We start from the raw sequence: 19,027 nt of genomic DNA, 5'->3' as shown, positions 1-19,027 counted from the left end.
CTTCTCATTTTTCCTAAATATACACCCTTTTTAGGAAAAATAAGGCTCTGGCAGCTTCTGGCAACCTTTATAAACTCGGCCCTGGATCTAATGTACTTTGGAAAGTTTACAAAAGCTGCCCAGTTCAAGGACTGAGCTGTCAATGGTCCTACCCTTCTGGGAATGTGTAGGGTAAACTTTCAAGCTCTGTCCATCTGGGAAGTACCCCACAAGACATGCACACCCACTGCAATAGACTTATAAGACCCAAGGGCAAGGACTTTGCAAACTGCACCAATTAATCCAACAGATCTTGACAGTTTCCTCTCACCTCACATATACAAACTCCACTGGACCCAGTTTGCAGTTGAAGCATCCTGGTATAATTTTATCAGTTCATATTTAAAAAGGACAAACCCCTTGACAAACTCAAGATGGAGTTAAGTTTACAAATTCATATCTATATTTTAAAAACTCATTAAAAATTAGAAGGTCAGGAAATTCTATGTTAATTTGAAGTTCCCATACTTTTAAATGTTTATAGTTGTTTAAACTAGAATTTAAGACTAGTATTTCATGGTCTTTTAATGTTTTGTCCATTCAGTGTTCTAATAAGGTTGCTATTCTAATGTTATTGATATAAGCATATGACTAACTCTAGTTTAACAAGGATATTTTTGTCTGGGATAAAACCTGTGCTACTGACATTTAAGTGCATTCCAGCATTAATACATTATGCAACAATAAATTGCAATTCAAATGTGAGTTCTGACTCAACAGGAGACTGTAAAAGTGTCATTGTGAGGCTTCATTTTGTCTCTCTCGGATTTCTGTATCAAACTGACTCAGTTTACAAGTCAAGACATTTTTTCCAACTGCCAATCCCCCATCAATCTTGGCTTGAGGTCTGAGAATTGAGCTGGGTTACATACTCTTCTTACACATCACTTGTAATAAAAGTTCTGCAAGCTACATTAGGCCCTCAATTACTCATGTGCAATCCCAGTGCCTTCAAATCATGCCTTCGGTGGAATTTGTGAATCTCGGCGCTTTTGATGAGTTTGCATGAGTAACTGTTTGGAATTTAGTACACATTTCTGTTGATGCTGCTCAGGATGGCATATGTTAGCGCTAGTGGGAGAAAAATAATTAAGTTATTTTTGTCACTGAAACAAGGATTTCACTGAGAATAAACTTGGGGACTAGATCTTGTGTTTTTATGATATTTATGAGAAAAGGAGTGCAATGCCTGGATGCTTGCCATATAGACGTGAATAGGCACAATCTCATCTGATTTAAAGAGCAAAATAGTTCGGGCTTGGTTAAAACTCGGCTGGAGTGAGGATACCTCTGTTCTAGTTTTCTATTTTTGTTGGTTGTGTGAGACAGCAACAGCAGTGTTTAACAAACTGATACTTCGGGCAGTAACTTTTACATAAAAGGGCTTATTCGAGATTACTGCTCACAGAAAATGCCCATTCACCTTTGGTTCAATAGGTAACCTCACTGCTTTTGGATACAAAAGGTCCTTGGTTCAACTTCTTCCTGGAACGGATTTCTCACAAACAATCTTTCATTGGACATTTTCTCACTTGGCTACCTTCTTCTGTTCTGCACCATCTACACTAGATTTTACAATGTTTGAGGTACTCTTGCCAGAATGGTGTTATGTATTTGCTGCTTATTTTTAATGTAATCTTTCCCATTAATAAAGTGCGTAAGTGGTAAGATGAGCAGTCACAGAGTTGCTATTGCCAGACAATAAAAGTGAGAGCTGAAAACTGATCAGCTGAAACATAAAAAAAGCCTAAGATTTAAAGTCTATACAAGTCTGGAATGTATAACTTCTACAACAACCTTAACTCTGTCCCTGACGTGCAGGCTTTCATTACATGATCACACAGTTTGGGACAAAGACACTCTCCAACAAGTACTACATGGCAACGCAATTTTTCTTAGAATTATAGATGCACATAACTCCAGGGGAAGAGTTCAGGTTACTTTTAGGATTATCATTTCCTATTTTTGTGTGATAAAAACCTAACCTTAATCTTGCTCTAATGCATCCTTGCAAAATTTTATTCACTCACTTGCCTGGGGAGAATACTTTCTGACAGACGTAAATAAATGTATAAGATACCATTGTTTTTTCCTCATCACAGTATGGGGTAACCAGGTAGGTTCTGTGCATGGTCCAGTGCGTTTTCATGACAATTTTCAAAGTTACAACATGTGTTTTTTGTACGATATATAATGCAAATGTTATAATCCTGCGTTCCACAGCAGAAATTAAACGTTATTTTTAACTCTCTGTCCCTTCTTTCAAAAGGTAAATGATGAATCAGATCATAAATATATGCTGAGCCTCTGGCATACAGCAAGCTCCCAAGAGGTCTTAGCATATCCCAATGGCTTTATACAGATGCTCTCAGAGAGATTAAAAAAAAGTGGTCTTTATTCCCTCCTCTGATTAATAGCACACTTTCCTCCTCTTCAGTACAGAAATAAATCTGACAGGTGTCGCCTACTGGGTTTTTAAGTGCGCTGTCAATAAAATTTACTGTTGCTGAAGCTGTTGCCATGACTACTCCGTGGATCATGACTACTCCGTGGATCAAGCTGTGTTCTCCAGCCAGCCTGCTTATCTCATGTAATATTCAGAGTGTAAATTCTTCACTCCACACCTCACTTTACCTTCTCTGGCATTGATCTGCTCCACGCTTGTGTGTTTAACCTTTGAGTACTGAGAAACAAGAGGCTGAGTGGGTGAAAGGAGACAGAGCTACCTTTCAAGCTTGTAGCTCTGGGCCACCCAGCTAGGACCTTTTTTCTGTTAACCAGTGATCAGAGAAAAGAGCTGAATGACTTGACAGAGAGACTCAAATATTCAGGGAGATACCTCTTAAAAATGCATCTATGCGAATTTAGTGCTGGAGAAAGGAGCCAGGCCAAAGGCCTGGAGACTCTCATCCTCCACTGTGCAGGCTCAGAATAGAGTGACAGTGCCAGCTGCCTCCATTATATCTTGCAATATGGTTCAACCCTAATCTGGAGTGACCAGCTAGAGAGATTAGAGAGTATTTCACCACGGTGGCTTCAGCTCAAAGGTGGGACACTGTATGAACAGCACCCACTTTAACTGCATGTTCTCTTTAAGGATAATCTGCCCCTCAAGCCTTTTGGGTGCTGGGCTGTCTGAATACAGACCTGCCGTTGACACTTTGGTGCCTCACAGTGGAATGAGCACCACACTTTGGAGCAACTGCTTAGCCCAGATCCTTCATCTGGCAGGGATAATCTAACTGTGAATGGCCCACACAATCAGGACGAAGAAAATTTAAATGACCTTGAATGTATCATACATTAAAATCTGCACATGCTCTCCAAAGATTGTGTGGGTATCTTATTTAGTTCTAGATGTGATTAAAGGTGTGGCTATTATTCTACAGAAGTCCAACAATGATTAGGTCCTGGCTGGCTACCTTAGAAACAGTTTCCCTCTCTATGCACAACTGTGTTATTTAAGATTATGCGAGGGTACTTTCATTAGCCGTCCCTAGAGTGGCTTGAGACTAGTGGGATGTCAGCTTGGAATTTACTTCCCTTATTGATCAGATGCCAAATATTTTGCCCTTTTGTGGGGATTAATCTAATAATGTTTTAAAATGCTTCGACTGTGACACATACTACAAAAGTGCTACGTACGATTATTACTGCATTTGCGGATATGTGCATATTAACTCCGCTTATTGCCCAGGGTAGTGATGATGAATCTGTCATAGGAGGAATGTATTTGGTTTGACCTTTGCCAGCAAGTTATGTTTATTGCTGTGAAATCTTGGTCCAGGTGCCCAAGGACGTCTGAGAGAGATATTTTATAAGTCCAAAAATAATATTTACCCTTTTTTTTTTTTCCCCCAGAGAAAGCTTAAATTAAAAAATACAAAAGTAAGTCAACATACAAAAAGGGGAGAGTGATAGAATTCTAAATAAAAAATGGGTGCGGAGGAGGGAGGGAGAAAAGTGTGCACAGATCTGGAGGAGGTGAAATAGCAGCTGAAGTCTGAGATGCCAAAGATAACACTTGGTTCCGTTGACTCCTTTTTCCTTGGAGGTTTCCGATCCAAGTACTGACCAGGTCCAACTATTCTTAATTTATGTGACCTGATGAAGTCATGGCCAATAATAATATAGCTCCAGGCTAGTGAACTTTGGTTAGTACTTTCAGATCTAATAAGTACTATAAAAGCTACAGTTATATTATTATTCGTGTTAATATTAACAATAGCAACATTATTTATTATATCTAAGCAGTGGGCTGGGAGAGGGACAGAGAATATGAACGTATCTCAAGTCTAGCACATTAAACTGCAGAGAACATCCAACTAGGTCACTAGACAACACCTCAAATAAATAAATTATATCAAAATAAGATCTTGTTGAGAACTTCCTAAAATAATTAATAAACACCATCATTATTCTAGTAAAGGAAACAGCACATGACACCAAGTATTTACTCATCCTAGTTCAAACCTGTTCAGAGCTTTTAAGATAAGGATGCATCAGGACTACTGAAGACTAGTAAGGCTAGATAGTGTCAAATATCCAGTTGCTGCCTCTTCTATTTGCATCTTATGGGACTCCTGTCATTTGCTCACCCCAGAATGCACCCAGGCCCTGAACCTGCAAAGACTTATGAATGTGCTTAATTTTACATTCTTGAGTAGCCCAGCTGAAGTCAGTTTCACCTGTATAATTGAGGTAGGCAACTAGACACTCAGGGCTACACATGTTTCAAGTTAAGCATGCATGTAATTGTATTGTAAGATCTGGGTTTTAGCCATCAGCTATATCATTATCTGAGTTTACAGTGGCAATTTTAAGAATGTAAGAACTGTTGCACAGCCAAAGAGTTAACAGTTCAGGAGAGTTCTCGCTGCAATGAAAGGGTATGGAGCAGCGCCCACAGTAAGTAAGAGAGCCACACTATCTGGAGGACGCTGAGGCTGCAAAGGTTCCGCTCATCCCTTATCAAACTGAATTGCTGCTGCAGGAATTACTGAGACACATTTGCCCACACTTGTGAGCACTGAGCCCCTAGCACTCTGGTGTACCGTTTTGCAGCTGAAGAAATGACCATACATGCATGTGGTGTATCCTGTTTTACGCTATCCATAGCTATTACTTCAAGCCAAGCTCTCTCAGACACAAAGGCACTCAATCATGGCTAAGTATCTGCCCAACTTGAAGTTTTAAACCAAAAATGGTTTTCAGTTATCAGAGCGCAAAATAGGCAGAAAAAAACTTTTTGAAAAAACACTCCCCTCTGACCCCATGTTCTGTTCACCCAAATGACTCAGTTGTTTATAGATGAAATTTTCCAAAAAGTAAATTCCTTTCTGAGTCAAGACTGAGCATGAGAAATTTCAGTACAAGAAATAACTTTTTCAAAACACTATTAAGTGACTCAAAATAGGGGTTTAGAACAGAAACTCTAGTATAAAATACCTCTCTGAAGTGCGGATGAGGCTATCAGGTCTCCAGAAAGGGGAGCCTCAGTAAAGCGTATGGGAAAGGGCACTATGAGAGCAAGTAGACAAGCCTGCTGGGGTGGATATAGGGACACGTGTACAATGTGTGCTAACCTGCTGGGTACATCCTCTTCTGTTCTTTTGTCTAATACACTGCTCAGGTTATGCTCTGCCAGGGTCTCCTCGGGAACCTCTTCCAGTTCCTCTTCCTGCTGCAGCGACAGCCGGTAATTCTCCAGCTCAATGCGCTCAGGCGTGCCACGCAGCCTCTTGGCCAGGCTGGGCTCCTCCAATCCATTGACATTAGGACCTAAGGAACAAGCCAGTAAACAAACAATGAATCTGATGAACTGGGTTTGAATATTTGCAAACAAATTCAGAGCAAGGAGCAGTGGGGTGAGAAGGGCCAAAGGGGAATAAAGTGAGAGAGGACCTGATGCCATTACCATATTAGCCCCTATGGGTTGAAATGGAGAAGGAGCAATACTCCAAAGTGGGCCCTGGTTAATGTTTTTGGCCAAAGGATGCTAACAAAAAGTTACATGTCTTGGTTGAGAGAGGAACAAGAATAATGTAGCTGCAAAGGCCAGAGCTGTGTCAGACCAGGCACAGGGACCCCTGTTCAAGAAGGGACAGGGAAGCCATTGCCATGGGGACTGAAGCGTGCACCATTATATAAGGAGTGTCTCAAATGTGGAAGACAAAGGGACACTCCTGCCGGAGGAAGCTCCCTGTTGCAAGGCCATCAGGTTCAAGCCTCAAATGTGTTTTTCTCTGGACTTGACCTGATTTCCTGTCAGTATGTGACAAAACTGGGACTGCAGAAGAAACCTGAATGAACAATTTGTGGGACTGTGGGAGTTGGGGAGGATGCTGGATAAGAGGTTCACTGCTTCCCCCTAACCCCAGCAAACCGCAAGGATTGTGCATGGGACAAAACAGTCCATCTCAAAGACAGCAGCTCCAAGGGCTATTTTAAAAGCAGCGCTCAGTGGAAGAACCTACACCTCTGAACCTCGACCAGGCAGGTGAAAACGGGAAAGCTGTGTATGGAAAGACAAGAGACTGGGAATCACAGTCCCAACAATGACAGTCCTGGTATCGTAATACTGATTCTGATGCCTGTTATTGCAGCCATTAGGAACCCCACTAGCAATGTCATCAAGTGCTTATATCATTAAGCACCAAAGAAAGGCATCAGAGAAGCTGAGAAAATTCCAAACTTAGTGCCACAGGTTAAACACAGCTGCAGCTCAGCACATCTCCATCTATTTCACTGGCCTACAATTTTTGAGAAGTTGTCTGCTTCAGAGATAAAATGTGCTATTTATTATGTATTTTGATGTGCTGAATTCAAATATGACAATTAAAACAACTGATTGGCTACTGTTTCTAAGATATTTAAGTTTTTACATTTTATGTCTATGTATATTGTGTAGATAGTAGAGTTTTAATCATAAATTGTAAACCTAGGTCTTTTCATGTGTTTATGGTTGCTTTACATGATAATATTTCACCTGTCCTGTTTATGTAACACTTTAAAAATCAGCAAAAGGGTTATATAAATAAAATTTATTATGAAACAAAAGGCAAAAAACTATTATGTACATAGTTTAGTCCTATTCAGTGTCTACTCGGCGCTTCTTGGCTTGTCTCTTGTATTAATTAAATGGAGTATCTCTTGTCACTGTCCAGCAATAGTCTGCAAGCATTGATGGGCTCCATTTGCCCTGATAGCGTTTCTCCATTGTTGCAATGTCCTGGTGAAATTGCTCGCCGTGCTCGTCGCTCACTGCTCCGCAGTTCGGTGGAAAAAAATCTAGATGAGAGTGCAAAAAATGTATCTTTAGTGACATGTTGCAACCAAGGCTTTTGTATGCCTTGAGGAGGTTTTCCACCAACAACCTGTAGTTGTCTGCCTTGTTGTTTCCGAGAAAATTTATTGCCACTAACTGGAAGGCTTTCCATGCCGTCTTTTCCTTGCCACGCAGTGCATGGTCAAATGCATCATCTCAAAGAAGTTCACGAATCTGAGGACCAACAAAGACACCTTCCTTTATCTTAGCTTCACTTAACCTTGGAAATTTTCCATGGAGGTACTTGAAAGCTGCTTGTGTTTTGTCAATGGCCTTGACAAAGTTCTTCATCAGACCCAGCTTGAGGGTGTAAGGGTGGTAACAAAATCTTCCTTGATTCAACAAGTGGTGGATGCTGAACACTTTTTCTCCCAGGCTCCAATGACTGTCGGAGTGGCCAATCTTTCTTGATGTAGTGGGAATCTCTTGCATGACTATCCCATTCGCAGAGAAAACAGCAGTACTTTGTGTATCCAGTCTGCAGACCAAGCAAGAGAGCAACAATCTTCAAATCGCCACAAAGCTGCCACTGATGTTGGTCATAGTTTATGCACCTCAAAAGTTGTTTCATGTTGTCATAGGTTTCCTTCATATGGACTGCATGACCAACTGGAATTGATGGCAAAACATTGCCATTATGCAGTAAAACAGCTTTAAGACTCTTCTTCGATGAATCAATGAACAGTCTCCACTCATCTGGATCGTGAACGATGTTGAGGGCTGCCATCACACCATCGATGTTGTTGCAGGCTACAAGATCACCTTCCATGAAGAAGAATGGGACAAGGTCCTTTTGACGGTCACGGAACATGGAAACCCTAACATCACCTGCCAGGAGATTCCACTGCTGTAGTCTGGAGCCCAACAGCTCTGCCTTACTCTTGGGTAGTTCCAAATCCCTGACAAGGTCATTCAGTTCACCTTGTGTTATGAGGTGTGGTTCAGAGGAGGAGGATGGGAGAAAATATGGGTCCTGTGACATTGATGGTTCAGGACCAGAAGTTTCATCCTCTTCCTCGTCTGACTCAAGTGAGAATGATTCTGGTGCATCAGGAACTGGCAGTCCTTCTCCATGGGGTACTGGACGTATAGCTGATGGAATGTTTGGATAATGCACAGTCCACTTTTTCTTCTTTGACACACCTTTCCCAACTGGAGGCACCACGCAGAAGTAACAATTGCTGGGATGATCTGTTGGCTCTCTCCAAATCATTGGCACTGCAAAAGGCATAGATTTCCTTTTCCTGTTCAACCACTGGCGAAGATTTGTTGCACAAGTGTTGCAGCATATGTGTGGGGCCCACCTCTTGTCCTGATCTCCAATTTTGCAGCCAAAATAAAGGTGATAGGCTTTCTTAACCATAGTGGCTAGTTATACTGTGCTTTTGTGATGCAAAAGTCACTTCACCACAAACATAGCGGAAGTTATCTGCACTGTTCACACAAGTACGAGGCATCTCTGCTCACTTTGGCTAAACAGAAATGTGTCCCTTTGCAAAATCAAACACTGACAAATAAGAGAGCACGACACTGTATGATTTCTAGAGCTGATATAGGGCAATTTGTTCAGCAGAGTGATGTAAGCTTCGTTATGATTGCATCATCCATGACTTCTAGGAATAACATGATGCAATTCATATCATGTATGACGCAATACCAGCTTCAGATTGCATCATTCATTGTTTTGCCTAAAAAGCAAGTACTGTCCAAACCCAGTCATAGATTTATTCATAGATCCAGTCAAAGATGTATTTTAGTCATTTCTGGTTTAAATTGAGATCCCTTCCCTTTATAACTCACTTATCCTCCGCCATTCCCAAGTCAAGGGTCGTATATACTGACCCAATAGCACATCTTGAAAACTAGAGCCAATCAACCATTTTAAGCATCATTTTCGTTCTCAGTGACCCAGAATTAGTAACGTTTGACTACATTTATTTCAGAAGCATTTTGGCTGTAGAGCAGTGTTTCCTATTGCTCTCCACAGTAAAAAAAGAACTCTGCTGATCGAGATCTAACGCTTGTGGGGCTAAATTCCAAAAGTGCCACGTGCTCAGAGCTCCAGTTGAAGCCAATGGGATCTGTGGGTGCTTAGCACCTCTGGAAATCAGGCCTGGGTGGATTAGTGCCTGTTAAACTGCTTCATCAAGCAGAATTGCAGGCAAGTGATATACAAAAGCTTCAACAACAACTCTAGCCCTGACCCACCTGCCAACGAACCTCAGTTTGGACCTACAGCATCCTCTGTTGTAACATTCTTGGGGTTTCCCCCCAGGAATCATGCTACATTTGCTGCTGCCTTTGTAATGTGGACAAATAAATGTCCACAAGAAACTAGGCTGGCACTACCATGTTCTCACAGGACCCAAACCACACAGGCCTCCACAGGCAAAAGATCAGAGAATTAACCTACATTTCCCAAGGATATTTTGTTCTCTACAATTTGCTGCTGCAACAATAGTCTTATGTTGTGTCAGTATTTTTAAAAGATTAATAAAACGGAATAGCACACTCAACTAGGATTCACGCTTCATTTCACTCTCTCTGGGATGCCTAGATGGTGATACCACTTCGGCCGGAACTATTTTTGTAATCAGTGTTACATTCCCCAATGCTGAGTTCACATCATCAGGGGATCTGACCTGGAATGCTGATCTGCCAATCCTGGCTGACATGAAAGAGAAATGGATTATGGGTAATGGAAGAGTACCAACGTGATAGAGAGCAAATAAAGGGTATAGTAAATCCTCATAAAGAGAGAGATTATCTTCTGTATTAGACCCTTTCACAGATTGCAGTGTATTCCAGTTAGGCCCAGCTTCCCCCAACGCACACAGCTGTCACAGGCTGTTTCTGGCTTGCCCTCTCGTTCTAGCCCACTCTGGGTATCCAGCAATGTATCCATGAAGTTTATAGATTGAAAAAAGGATGAAAGGAAGAAGGGTGAAGAGTCCTTCTCTTGGGGATTTATTTCACCCTTTCTTCTTGAGAGTCTTCATGTTTTGTCAGCTTCCTCAGAAGAAAGCAAAAAAGCAGCAGAGACTCATTTCTAGAGTCGGATTAACGGACTATGGACAGGATGGCTTTTTTCGTTGCAGGGATGGACAGAAATAAATTTAGTAGGAGTTATAAATGGGGAGCGGGGGGAGAGGAACCAAACTGACATTTATACACACTAGTGAAACTCACACTAGCCACCTCTCCAACACGTGTGCAGGATAAGAGTTAGGCTTGTCCCTCCCACCCCAGGACCACATCAGGGACGGCATAGGAAGAATTAAACCAATCCTGCAGCAATACGTAGGGATAGACGAGGTGATTCAGTGGCAGTGTCTCCAGAACAAGGCTCATATTGGAAGGATAAAAGCTCTTTTAAACTGTAAGACAAAGGAATGTGGTTATGCCAAGATAGTTTACGTGCCTGGCAGGTGTTGTGTGCTGGGAAGTTTCAGAGAGGAAGGGAGAACATTCCCAGACACACTGCCAATGAAAGACTGATTTTGTTCTTTTTAGCTGTGCAACTCAGGAGCAACATTGGCCAGATTCCTCCATTTTCTTTTTCTTAAAAAAACATGCAGTTTGATATTGGAGAACATGACCCAATAAGCTCGACTTATTGCAAGCCTCAGCCAGGGACTTCTGTTCTAGATGGGCACACTTTGCACAGAAGCTTTATTTACTGAGCTTCTAAAAGGCGCTGTCAGTCTTCATTGTTTGGGCGTAAGACACTGTCAAGCTCACCCCCAAGCACAAATGGAACAGATGCCAACCGATTCCAGGCCGTTTGCCTCATTATGTAGTTATAGCCAGAAGGGCAATGGTTACATCTCACAGCTCTCAGAGTGCTGCTATTAACACAAACAGCTTGGCTTGCACTGGCTCTCCTCCCAAAGCCTAAGTGGAGCTAGAATGGTGAAAGGTGGCTATCAACTCACATCAATTGGATTCACAAGGGGCTGCATTACTGAGCAAAGCAGGGAGAAGAACATTTCAATCTGCCTGGGACACTTGCTTCTTGGTGACACCCTCTATCTCATTGAGGGCTGTACCCTTAGGGCTCATAATTATGTCAAACTGCTGTTCAAAACATCTGCTCACACACCTGAACAACACTATCTATAGTCTTGCCAACAGGAGGTACTTGCAGAGAACACTGGTTAATCCCATCTACCATTTTACCTTGTGCCTTTAGTTTTAAAGACACAAGCACACCTGCCTCATGTAGCAGAGCTGCACAAAGTCAAGCCTGGAAGCTGCTTGCAAACACAGAAAGGGGCTAACGTGAGTGCGTATGATGAAACATGAAAAAACTATGTCATTCGTCAAACATCAGGAGCCACCTGAGAGCCAAAAGCAGCTCATCACACAAACAAAGAATCAGCTCAAATAGCCACAAACAACGTCTTAAATAGGAAAATGTTATAGTTCTGCATTTTGGAAGGGCCGCTGGCTATGAACAGCCCATAGATCATCTCAAGGGAACTGTTTTTCCTAACAGGGTAGCCTGCTTAGCTGTGGTGTGAAAGCTGCCAGAGGCCCCTATTTATCTCAGTCCTGATGCAGCCTGCCTCTTGTAAAGGAACACAAGGCCAGAGATAACATTCCTGTGCTGAAGTGCCCCTTGCCCTGCTCCCCTGCATGATATATTTCCTCTCCATTCCCATTTTAGAAACAAAGGTGGTTACGACTAGGACTTGAGAAGCTCCTCTGAAAGCTTTCCCCTCCTGAGAGAATTCAGTCCCTCCCCATTCTCCACCGGCTTCCTCTTCCACCTAGTAAAAACCAAACCACATAAATTATTTAGTCCCACAAGCTTGATAAAGCATTGCCGGGGTAACCCCTCAGACAGTACCTCCTGAGGGGTGAAGAGACAGGTGAGTGAGAGAAAAACAACTCCTTTCCAAAGCAGAAAGACCCTCCTCTTACCTACCTCTTTTCCCCATTACACCAATCCAGTATTAGAGTGGGGCCTTCTTTTTCATGAATCATGTAATGCCGCCATTTCCCCTCCTTCCCTATGTCTGTCTTGTCTGTTTAGATTGTAAGCTCTTCGGGGCAGAGGCTGTCTTCCACTCTATCTGTGCAGTGCTTGGCACCATGGGGTGCCTAATCTCAGTTGGGCCTCTACAAGCTACTGTAATACAAATAAGGAAGCCTGCTGTGATGCACATGCCCAAAGGGGAAAAAACAGTTACTTCCCTGCGTAATGTAACTTTTGTTCTTCGAGGTGTGGGTACAGACATGTAGTCCACTCAAGTGTGGGTTTGCCCAGTGCACCAAAGCCAGAGAACTTTGTTTAGCAGTACCGAGAGGTGAAGGTTGCACCCTTCAGCCCCACTGCCCTTCCCATGACTATATAATGATGGTGCCACCCCAACCCAGTTCCTTCGCACCAAAATTCAAGGCTAATGACTCCGATGCAGAGGGGACACATGGCAGGTTGTGGAATATATATCTGAATCCACATCTCGAAGAACCAGTTACAGAATAGGTAACTTCTGTGTGTCTTTGCAGACGTGTATTCCACCCAGGTGACTCACAAGCAGTAACCGAAGAAGGTGTGGCTCAGAGTCTACTTAAAGGTGAGCTGCAGAGCTGCCTTCTCAAAGTTTGCAGTCATAATAGCATAATGTTTGGTAATAGTATGCATTGGAAAACAGGCAGCTGCTCTGCAAAAGTCTAATATAGAAACATCACTGAGGCATGCGACCGAAGCCACTTGGATCCTTGTATAAGCCACCAGTTTTTATGAAGGTGTAGACTGAGCTACTCCATATGCCGTTGTCACGGTAGTAATCCACGTGGAGATCATCTGCATGGAAACCACTTGACCCTTCATCTGATCTGCATACGAGGCAAAGTTGAGGTGAATAATGAAATGGTTTAGTCCTCTCCAAGTAGAACACCAAACAGCATCTCACATCCAGTGAAGGTGCTGCTCCTCCGTATTCAAATGTGGTTTAGGAAAGAATACAGATAAGTATATAGTTTGGTTAAGGTTATACCACTTTAGACAAAAATTTTGTATGTGGCCTTAGGTCGACTTTATCCTTGAAAAATTACATATATGGAGGTCCTGCCATGAGAGCCTGCAACTCACCCACCCTCCTTCTAGAAGTTACCAAGCGCTCAAACGGAGGACCCACGAGGGCGGCCAGCATCATATGAAGGTCCCACAATGGTGCTGTTTCTATAACAGAGGGAAGACACAGACAACTCCTTTTAAAAATCTAATCACCAGGGAGTCAGAAAAAATTGACTTCCATTGAATTGGTGGATGGAACTCAGATATTGCCGCTAAGTGGACTCTCAAAGACCTAAGAGACAGACCTGAGGACTTCAGATGTAACAGATAATCCAAAATGTCCTGAATAGTCTGGGAGCATAATGTAGTAAAATCTTATTCTAGGGCCAGGTTAGTGATAGAAAGGAAAGGGTGGTGTCATTTGATCTGTAGAAATCTACAGAATCATAATTTCGAGGGTGTCACCCTTTGTAGTGTGGCAAGGGGGACTTGCTCCTCCCCGCCCCTACCTCCAGGTCCTCTGCCTAGAGGAAATTTTGATAATATAATGTTGTCAGAAATGGGTTGAGTTGGGTATTATTCGAAAGCCCTTTTTCCCATGACCACAATGGTACCAAACATGACAAACCTAGAACAATTACGTAGCTATATATTAAAGAAAATATTTAAAAATCAAGGTTTTTTTAAATTATACTTTAACACAGGGATACATTGTTTACATTTAAAAAAAAAAAAAAAAAAGCCGTTGATCTTTGGTAATCCTAGGGAAGTTATCCTTGACATGTAAGACTGAAAAAAATTTATTTCAAATTCGTCATCAGTGTTGTGTCCGTGTAGCGCAACACTGCTAGACACGTTGTCACACTGATCCTTGTCTGTGCCGCAGTCACACATTTCCATACAACGCAGGCTGCTGGCCAAACATTTGAAGGGTGGTGAGCATCTGGTCTTTGCACATGAGCATGTGATTAGCTGAAGGATTGATTTGGGAGCACACAGTATTTCACACATCACTGGTATGATCAGTCCATCCTCCAAGACCCATCCATGTCTGGTAGAGGAGGGTAATTTTGGATGCACCCGATCATCCCATTGCTTGATAATTTGCCGTCTTGATAGCAGGTATAAATGCACTGCCCATATTGGTGGCAATTTTTCTCTGTATGTCTGCTTCTTGGAAAACATCTACCAATGTAGCTCAGCAAGTGTCATAATGCTGATCTTCAAGTGGTAAACTTGGCATGTGAACACCTCTAGTGCATTTATGACCCCATCAGTGACTGTATCAGCCATTCCAAGCATCTTCAGAGTGACAAATCAGTCTTCAGAAGTAAGATAATTTGGTTTTTCAAGCCAACCTTCCAGCAGTGTCACATCCTGAAAGGGCACAGAAACCTGGCTGTGTGGCGGCTTTTAATGGTCTGAGTAACAGGAACACATCTCTGGGGGACATACAGCAATTCTGTTCCATAGAAGCAGGCACAAAAACAGAATCTTGAGGAAGTCTTCGGTAGCATCTCACAGAAAGCACTAGAATACCTGTGTCTTGTGCAAAAATACAGAGTTTAGTAGCACCTGTCTCTGTAGCATTGATGGCAGGCAAGATCATTTTAGTGTCACCCTCCTCATGAGAGTTATGAAGAAACTGCAATGAATGGTGTGAGGCAGCAGCTTCATTACACCATGAGATAACATTCTTTGAGCAATTCTTTGCAGGCTGAAGTGTTTTTCCTGCATTGTATGTGGTTAATTCATCCTTTGTGCAAGTATGAGAGAGTAGTTTCTTCATTGTGACACTGAAGATGCTTGTGGAGTCCATGATTTTTGTACTGCGCATGTGCAATACCATGGAGTCTCTTCTTTCTGGTAATATTTTTAATTGATCCCTCTGTGTACATGTCAAACCCAAGGTGGACTTGGTCATACGTCCAGTATTTTCTTTATAGCCGATAATGAAGTGTTCTGCCATCTCAGCAGGTGTTAACAGTTTCTGGTTTGTTAAGAGCTTGTACCTCAGCCACACCATCTATGATTGCTATGCTGAAATGCCTCTGCTGGCATAAGGTACCGGTTACGTTGTCAACAGGTGCTGGCTTAAGAAGCGTTAGTTTGCTTTTCACCTGGCACACATGCATTGTTCCATAACATTCTAACATCAATCGTGGTACCACAGAGAACTCGTACTTTCCCCAAAGAGTCACGTAGATCAACATCATGCTGAGATATGGACACGATCAGGAGACAAGCAAACAATGACTTATCTGTGGTTAACTCTGTAGTAGTCTCTGCCACCTTCACTGTGATTTTCGTCTTTGCATTTGAGCACAGCTTTAGTCTGCTCTTCATGACTGAAGCCAATAGACTGATGGAGCCTTGGATTATTCTTTGGGTTTTGAAGGCTTCATAGCAGCTGCAAACAGAGTCTTCATATTACTGTTGACATCAGTGCTTTCTTCTACTTTTGATAGCGCCATGTCTTTTGCAGCTTTTAAGGATATGCGCTGTGATTCATTTCTATGGATGGAATTGCTAAAAACGATGTCCATATCCCACAGTTCATCTTCAATAAGTGCTTTAAGAGCCTTTCTGCTAAGCAACTGTTCCTCTTCAATCCCATTCAAAGCACCTATTTCTCTGTACTTAGCCTCTATATCAACCATCACCACCTCTTTCCCATCCACAAAAAGAGGAAGGTAACCTCTGGAATCTGTTGGACCTAAGAGCTATGCTGGAACTCTGTAACCATGAAGCCTTTTCACTGTTACAGCTGATGTCATAAATATGGATGAAGCATCTGTTGTGTCTAGAGCTGACTGCAAAGTTGTCCTGGCCACCAAGTGGCCTTTTGCAATGGACACCTTAACTCTTCCCTGGAGGATTCTGGCAACTTATCTGTAAACTTGGACATAGCATCCCAATTTACAAAATCACATTTAGACAATTGGTCCTTCTGCTTCTCAACATGCATCTGTAATGAAGAGGTTGAGTAAACGTTTTCTTTAGGTGTGGATTTATATCTTCCCTGCTGTAGCCTCATTTGCCACTGTCAGGACAAGGGAATTAGAAGCTGGATGTGAGAAAAAACACTTAAAACCTTGCATGGGGCCATAATATTAGTACGCTTCGCTGTGGGCATTAAGGACACTGGGGTATTTCAGAGACTTGGCAGGCTCTAATATTGCTTCATTTATAGGGAGAGCCACTCTTCCTGGAGCTGAGGACTGAAAAGTATCCACTAACTTACAAGTGTTCTCCTGAACAAACTCAGCTTGAATACCCAAGGTGAAAGCTATTCATCTCAGTAGATTCTGATAGGATTTAAAATCCTCAGGCACCAGAGATAAAATATCTGGCACCCTAGCATCATCTAGTGATAAGAAAGAAGAGGGGAGTGGAACCAAAGAGATCTCCTGTGGCAATACGTGTGACTGTATCAGGGGTTCAGTCCCCTCGGTCTGTGGCTGCAGCACAGGTGGCTCAGGAGGTGAGGCTACTGGGGGAACTGCCAACCTTGCTCTGGACTGAGCTGAAGATTGGGATCTCGCCAAACAAGGTATCTCCCAGGGATTCCAAGGAGGCCACTGTGGACAGGGGTATGACACTGGTGGCCACTAGGAGCTAGGCCAGGAGCCTTTACCTCTACTCCAGGAGCAGTACCAATCCTGATGATTCCCAGGAGGTCTCAACGACTTTTGAGAGAGGTACCGTGAAGGCGAAGGTGAGGGCGAAGTCTCCAAACTCAATCCTGACGACTCTTCCAAGTAGCCTGATGGTAATGGAGCCGCTGATCCAGGCAGAGCTAGTAAACACTCTGAATCATCTTAAACCCAATACGCCAGTCTCATCGGTACTGACGACAGTACAATAGTTGGCACTTTCAGTACTGATAGAGACATTGCGTCCACACTTGGTACCGGAGCAGATATCGGTACCCAAGTCAAAGCTGATACTGGACATGCAGATGTAGACTGTACCATAATAGTTGTCAGTACTGAAGATAGTATCTGCGCCGGCAAATCCCGGTACTGAGCAGGAAGCAGACTGCAACCCAGCTCCCTAGGTAAGAGGTGGTGCGGATGATGGTGCCAACAACAACAGTAAATCCACAAACAGTCCAGGCAGTGTCGATGACACCGAAGAGAAAGCCGCCACAGTTGAACGTTCCTGGATAAGTGGAAAGTCAGGAACTGAAAGGCACAGCAAGTCTGCTGATGCCTGATACACCGCAGATGTGGAAAACGTTGGTGCTGACACCATTGTCGTCGGTATTGGACTCAACGGGACGCTCCATGAACGGTAATGAAGTCAATAGTATGGTGTCTAACTGCTCATGAGCTGGTGCCAGAGAGCAGGTCGACCGCCCAACTCTATCTTGCATACCAGAAGATTCAGGGTGCTGATCTGCACTCCTCTTAGAAAGGGGGGGAAGAATCTCTCTGAGCCTCTGGAGCAGCCCCATTCCATTTTGTGAATTATTTTTCTTAGAAGACCAGAGGAAACTGAACAATCTCTCTTCCTTCTGGATGAGGGATCAAAATCCAGCTGTGGAGCCCCAGCACATCTTGCCTTAGGTGCTTTCTGGGGGGGTGGGGAAGGAGGCAGGAGGGGCTGACAATCTGTGACGGTCCCTGGTGTGGAACCAGGTGGTGCTGCTTCAAGTGCAAGTCTCTAGCCACCTGCGCCCTCTTCTTGAGCAACTTGCAGATGGAAGCACCGTTCCTTGATGTGCCCTTCCCCAAGGCAGAACAGACATCAAGTGTGGGGGCAACTAGCAGGGACAGTTATCCCACATGACAGACAATGCTTAAAACCGGTGAAGGCATCATCAAGCTAAAAACTCTACTAACTACAATAAGCAAAACTAAATCTGAAGGTATTACTAAAACTAACTATTTACAGAACCACTACCCCCCCGACCATGAAACACTGTGACAGAGAAAACATTAGGTGAGACACCACACTGAACACTCCGACTCAAGCTGCAGTCGCTGAGAAGGAACTGAAGGGAGTCAGGGCAGCAGCACACTTATACAGCCATACGAGGGGCTACAGGGCAGAAGGGCGCGAGTGCCTCCTTGACCGGTACCGCTAAGCAAAGCTCTCCTACATTGGTGAGCTGGGTGTGCAGACACTTGAGTGAAATGCACAACTGCAGCCACTCAAAGAAGAATTAATATTGTTGCTATGGAAATCATTCTGAATTGCTTGATTTTTCTGCAATTAAAAATCTGAAACTTAATTGTACCTGGGGTTTTTGCAAATAATTGCTTCAGTATGGAAGCGTGAAGTTAAAGGTAAATCAACAAATCAAATATCACGCAATAATGAAACAAAAGAATATGAAAAGGTGACATACCACAGAGAAGGAATCCGTGGCCTTCTCTTTAGGAGATTAAATGTAATAAGTGCACATATTGGGGTTTTGTTATTAAACCTGTGGGTTAGAAAAACTCTATATATGCTTGAGGAGGCAGTATTATAATAAACCTCCATTTTCAGGAGTTTGTAGTATAAAAATGTTACCTTTGGGGGTAAAGGGTCTCATGCTTGTTCCCAGTCCAGCAGCCTTTGTTTGTTCGGTTTTGGGTGGGTGTGTGGGAGGAGGGAAGATCTGATAAAATCCTATTTGGCTCCCT

At 43.0% G+C, this 19,027-nt stretch overlaps 1 protein-coding gene across 1 annotated transcript in view; it reads right to left on the bottom strand.

Moving 5' to 3' along the window:
- The window catches only part of MICAL3 (microtubule associated monooxygenase, calponin and LIM domain containing 3), a 159,196-nt gene that overhangs the window by 51,754 nt on the left and 88,415 nt on the right, over positions 1-19,027 (bottom strand). Inside the window, exon 25 of the mRNA XM_024210483.2 lies at positions 5,625-5,820. Coding sequence (XP_024066251.1) covers positions 5,625-5,820 — 196 coding nt within the window. The remainder of the gene's footprint in view (positions 1-5,624; positions 5,821-19,027) is intronic.

The sequence above is a fragment of the Terrapene carolina genome, unplaced genomic scaffold, assembly GCF_002925995.2.
Source record: "Terrapene carolina triunguis isolate 2854851 unplaced genomic scaffold, T_m_triunguis-2.0 Scaffold190, whole genome shotgun sequence".
Taxonomy (NCBI): domain Eukaryota; kingdom Metazoa; phylum Chordata; order Testudines; family Emydidae; genus Terrapene; species Terrapene triunguis.
Note: the sequence above shows the minus strand (reverse complement) of the source record. Positions and strands in the feature narration are given on the sequence as shown.